The following is a 5,737-nucleotide window of genomic DNA, read 5'->3' as shown; positions in this document are numbered from 1 at the left end:
GCTGCTGAGATAGGAAACGAGGGTGGCTGGACTGTGAATGGCCTTTGGGTGGGCCTGATGGAGCCCCTGGAGGTTACTTATGTTTAATTGGGGTTTGGGGCTTGGATCCATTTCGGCCTCTCCCACAAGCCCAAGAGGCTCCTGTAGAAAGTTCTGATGAGAAAAGTGACTCCCGGGGAAGTTAAGCTCCTTACCCAAGAGCAGTAGCAAGTCAGTGGTACAGCGAGGAGTCAAGCCCCCAGCAGTCCCATGCTGCATAAACAACAAACAAACACACAAACAAATAAATAAGGGGTGAATGAACGCAAGGGTGAGTGAATGGGTGGATGAATGAAGGAGGAAAGAAAGAAACGAGACGGATGAGCAGGCAGAACTCCAAGGCCTTTAGAAAGACCCCAGTCCAGTGTCCCCATTGTGCAGACAGAAAACTGAGACCAGACAGGTGGCCGGCAGGGGAGGCCAAGGCTTCCAGGAAGGGCTGCGAGGCCGGGCCTCGGGCCTCCTGATGCCGGCTCCCGGCTCTCTGCCACAGCCCCGAGCCATGATGAAGACCTTGTCCAGCGGGAACTGCACACTCAGTGTGCCCGCCAAGAACTCGTACCGCATGGTGGTGCTGGGCGCCTCGCGGGTGGGCAAGAGCTCCATCGTCTCTCGTTTCCTCAACGGCCGCTTCGAGGACCAGTACACGCCCACCATCGAGGACTTCCACCGGAAGGTCTACAACATTCGCGGCGACATGTACCAGCTGGACATCCTGGACACGTCTGGCAACCACCCCTTCCCTGCCATGCGCAGGCTCTCCATCCTCACAGGTGGGTGCCAGGGGTGGGCACAGGTGCTCGAGTATGTGAGCGTGTGTGCTAGGTACTTTACAGTTTGCAAGGCACTTGCCTATCTGAGATGAAGCTCACGACGAGCTCCCTTAGCACTGTGGGGGTCAGAGAGGTGTTGCTGCGTCCCGAGCAAAGGGTGGAGCCAGGTCCCCAGTTCCATCTGTCTGACTCTGGATCGATTGCTCATGGCTGCTGGCGCTGCCTTCCAGATCAGGAACTGATAGACTCTGCACTGGGGCTTTACCTCCCCACAGGGAACAGAGGGGCTGCTGCCTTCCTTCTGTGGGGGTGACCCAGCAGAGCTCCAGGGCCCGGGGTCAGTCTGTCGGGCTCTGATCTATTAACACTGCAGGGCTTTTCCACCTCTCAGAGAGGCAGGGGCTGGACCCAGGCAGTGATCAGCCAGAGGGGCTGGTGGGGACCTGCGCGGATGCTGGGAACTCGGTAATAATCACAGTAACGGCCATGGCAATAGCTAACACTTAACAAGAGCTGTGTGCCTGGGCCTGTTTCTAGAGCTTGGCATGTATTTATTTAATCCTCACAACTAACCTAGGAGACAGGTATTTGCCTCCATTTTGCAAGTGGAGAAACTGAGGCCCAGAGAGGTTGAGTTACTCCAGGTGATAGATAGCACAGCTGGTAAATGACAGTCTGGCTCTCATGCTTTACCACTGGGCTATCCTGTAGCCTCTTGGCCCGGCTGGGAGTGGTGGGGAGGGAGGAGATTGTGGGGGACTAAGGGGCCAGGTAGAGATGTGAGACTGGGCCATGATTTTCATCACTCAAGCAGTTTTGTGTGGTAGCTAAGAGGACAGGTCCAGAAACTGGTCTGCCTGGGTCTGAATCCTGGTTCCACTGCTTCCTGGTTTTGTCCCTCTGAGCGAGTGACTTTATCTCTTTGTGCCTCAGTTTTCTCATCTGTAAGTTGGCATCACATTAGCACCCATTCCAAAGGTCTTTGTGAGAATTTAAATGAGTTAATATAGGAAAAGTGCTTGGCGATTGGAAGGTAAGTGCTCAAGAATTATGGGTCTTAAACCTACGTTTGCAGTATGCCTGCAATGGGCTATGCAGGCCCATTTCCTAAACCCTGCGCCTGCCACTGCTGGGCGGCGATGAAGGGAAGGAATGAGCAAGTAACCCCCCAGCCATCACTAAAACAGCCCCGCAAATCGAGATACTTCTACACCAAGAAACCCTAGCCATGCCCACCCCTCTCCCCACGGCCCGGTCAAGACTCCTCCGAGTGCCCTGGATAGACAGCTTCCTCTTCCGGCTGTCCTCACTGACCATCTGACCCAGATCACGCTCAGACTGTCCCACCCCGCATTTTGGAGAGGGAGTGTGTGGGCAGAAGGAGCCTGGGCTGACCTGGTTCCAGTCCTGGCTCTACCACTTGATGGCTTAGATGTGTGACCATAAGTCTGGATCTCAGTCTTCCCAGCTGCACAATGGACATAACCTGCTTCCTCCCAGGGTGGCTGCGAGAACTGCAGGAAATTGCGCGGGGGGGCATTTCCAGGACTGGATGGAGATTGCAAGGATGTCTGCTCTCCTGGCCATGGGGAGGGGACTGGGTGCCCACCAACAGAAATAAGGCTAACGGAGGGAGAGAGTAGATGTGGAGAGGGACCACATGCGTATTTCCAAAGTTAATTTTTAATTACACAAATAACACACAAATGCACCCTCCTCTAAACATACAGATAAGGCTAAAAAGCCCCCTTGCCCCATGCCCCCAACCGCAGGCTTCTGCCCCCTCCCCCGAGGTAGCCACCCCATCAGTCTTCCAGGCCCCCCATGAACACTTTGACATTCACATTTGTGTCCCCATAACGGAGAGTATTTTCGTCTCATTTTTACGTGCACATATCATTCCAAGCACATCTGCCTGCTGCCTGCTTTTTTCACTCACCAGTCTGTGCCTCATTTTCCAACCTAGTGCTGGTACACAGCAAATTCTGAAAGCCATTAATTCTTTTTTTTTTTAAAGGAAGGATTCTTTTTTTTTTTAATTTATTTATTTTGGACTGTGTTGGGTCTTCGTTTCTGTGCGAGGGTTTTCTCCAGTTGCGGCGAGCAGGGGCCACTCCTCATTGCGGTGCACGGGCCTCTCTCTAGCGCGGCCTCTCTTGTTGCAGAGCACAGGCTCCAGACGCGCAGGCTCAGTAGTTGTGGCTCACGGGCCCAGTTGCTCCGCGGCATGTGGGATCCTCCCAGACCAGGGCTCGAACCCGTGTCCCCTGTATTGGCAGGCAGACTCTCAACCGCTGCGCCACCAGGGAAGCCCCTGAAAGCCATTAATTCTGCCGCCAGCTCTCCTTCCAGCTGCCAGCCAGGCATCCCTGAAGCTTGGCATCACAGCCTTTCACCTGGATATGTCAAGGCTGCAGAGCCCTCAGGGGCCTGGGATTAGCCTTAACGGGATGGGTTTGGCAGCCTAAGCAGAAACGGTTGCCAAGCCAGCGCTGCCTTGCAAGTGTCTTTCTAAACTGCCCACCCCGTCCTCCATCCCGTCCCACCCCGTCCACACAACCAGCTTTATGAACACCCACTGTGCGCCGTGACGACATCTCCCTCTGCTCCAGAGAGCTCATTGGCTGGAACGTGGTCCTGAACGTGGCGTGTGCTCTTCTGAGGGGGACAGATGGCGTGCTCCGGGGGTCCAGAGGAAGGAGGCAGCAGTGCTCCCAGAAGCTGGTATCACTTGATTCTCCTCTCGAGAACTTGGGCCAGTCTCAGGCACCTTTGAGCCCCGGTTTCTTATAAAACAGGGCTCTTAACATCTCCCCACAGGTTCTCAAGAGTTTAAGTCAAAGTGCAAAAGGTACTTTGAGTGTGAGACTGTGATCACTGTAGTGAGATGTGGAAATTGGGGTGGAGGCACCAGCCCTCTCTCAGCCTCCCCCCCTCCCCTGCCACCTCCCCATCATCCCTGTTTCAAAGACCTGCGCTGAGGGATGCAGCGAGTTGAAGCAGGGGTAGCGTGGGCCTGGGAGGCTAGTGTTCACTTGTTCATCCATGATTTATTCAAGAATCAGAGGACACCTGTGTGCGCCAGGACCAGCCAGGTGAGGACAGAATCGGGTCCACATCTCGGCCTGGCCACACCTGAGCTGTGTGATCTTGGGCTGGTTGCTCACCCTTTCTGAGCCCCAGTTGGCTCACCTATCATATGAAAGTAATGAAATCTCCCTCACAGATGTTCCGTGAGGAGTCAAGGGGGAACCCATGCGACTCTCGCAGGTGCCTGTTCTCATTATCCTTTTGAGACCCGAGATCACTGAGCACATGTCACTCTCCATCCATTATCTCATCAAACCTTCAAAAGCATCCTGCATGGGACAGATGGGGAAACTGAGGTTTAGAGAGGTGGTATGACCCGCTGAAGGCCGTGTGGCCAGTGAGTGGAGGGGGCAAGAGGTAAACCTAGGCCTGCCTGATGCCAACACTCTGCGTTCCAACTATGCATCGGGGGCTATTCCAGGCCCTGGGGATGTGCGCTGAACAGCAAGACCCCTGCGCTTGTGGAAACTGTATTTCTTTTCTTTTTTTTTTGCGGTACGCGGACCTCTCACTGCTGTGGCCTTTCCCGTTGCGGAGCACAGGCTCTGGACGCGCAGGCTCAGCGGCCATGGCTCACGGGCCCAGCCACTCCGCGGCATGGGGGATCTTCCAGGACCGGGGCACGAACCCGTGTCCCCTGCATCGGCAGGCGGACTCTCAACCACTGCGCCACCAGGGAAGCCCCTGTATTTCTTATTATTCTAACACAGTCTACACGAGCTCACAAATCACTCACCCTGTCTCCAGCCCTGCCGGGAAATGTAGGGCTGATTCATTGTGTTTGAACCAGGCTGTGCCACGTATTAGCTCTGTGACAAGGGATTTAACCTTCTGGGCCTCAGTCTTCTGCTCTGGAAAATGGGGGGAATAATAGCAGTTCCCCGCCAGAGTCACTGTGAAGGTCAAGTCAGGGAGCGGGGAGGGGCGAGGGGGTGTGGCGCGGTCAGGAGGCGCCTGTGAACTCACCGCCTGGGGTTCCTCTCCCCACAGGCGACGTTTTCATCCTGGTGTTCAGTCTGGATAATCGGGAATCCTTCGACGAGGTCAAGCGCCTCCAGAAGCAGATCCTGGAGGTCAAGTCCTGCCTGAAGAACAAGACCAAGGAAGTGGCAGAGCTGCCCATGGTCATCTGCGGCAACAAGAACGACCATGGCGAGCTGTGCCGCCAGGTGCCCACCACCGAGGCCGAGCTGCTGGTGTCGGGCGATGGGAACTGTGCCTACTTCGAGGTGTCGGCCAAGAAGAACACCAACGTGGACGAGATGTTCTACGTGCTCTTCAGCATGGCCAAGCTGCCGCACGAGATGAGCCCCGCCCTGCACCGCAAGATCTCCGTGCAGTACGGGGACGCCTTCCACCCCAGGCCCTTCTGCATGCGCCGAGTCAAGGACATGGACGCCTACGGCATGGTCTCGCCCTTTGCCCGCCGCCCCAGCGTCAACAGTGACCTCAAATACATCAAGGCCAAGGTCCTCCGGGAGGGCCAGGCCCGCGAGCGGGACAAATGCACCATCCAGTGAGCAGGAGGGACGCTGGGGTGGGGCTTGGGCGGTGCTTTACGGTGGTGGGGGGCGTGGCCCCGGGTGCCCGCTTCCCGCATCTCCCCCCATGAGACCCCAACAGCAGTCACGTTCTAAGACCTTTGGCGCCAGACTGGAGGACCCCAGCCTCCAGCCTCTGTGCAGTCTCCTGCCTTCAACCACTTCCCTCTGATTCCTCCTTCCCACCACTCGCTCTTGGTTTCAGCTTCTGCATGGGTTGGGAGGGGAATCCCTGCAGGACAAGAGGCAAGGTTGGGTGACATCTGAACTTATGCCAGGACCCAAGTCAGAGCT

General features: G+C 56.0%; 1 protein-coding gene across 1 annotated transcript; it reads left to right on the top strand.

Annotated features, from left to right (window-relative positions):
- Positions 1–505: 505 nt before the first annotated feature.
- Positions 506–5,422, top strand: RASD2 (RASD family member 2). Its single transcript, XM_065887984.1, has 2 exons — positions 506–812; positions 4,893–5,422. Exons 1-2 carry the CDS (start codon positions 506–508, stop codon positions 5,420–5,422), a joined length of 837 nt encoding a protein of 278 aa, XP_065744056.1.
- The last annotated feature ends 315 nt before the right edge of the window (positions 5,423–5,737 follow it).

The sequence above is a fragment of the Phocoena phocoena genome, chromosome 11 (genome assembly GCF_963924675.1).
Source record: "Phocoena phocoena chromosome 11, mPhoPho1.1, whole genome shotgun sequence".
Lineage (NCBI taxonomy): Eukaryota > Metazoa > Chordata > Mammalia > Artiodactyla > Phocoenidae > Phocoena > Phocoena phocoena.
This window is presented reverse-complemented; position numbering and strand designations above follow the sequence as displayed.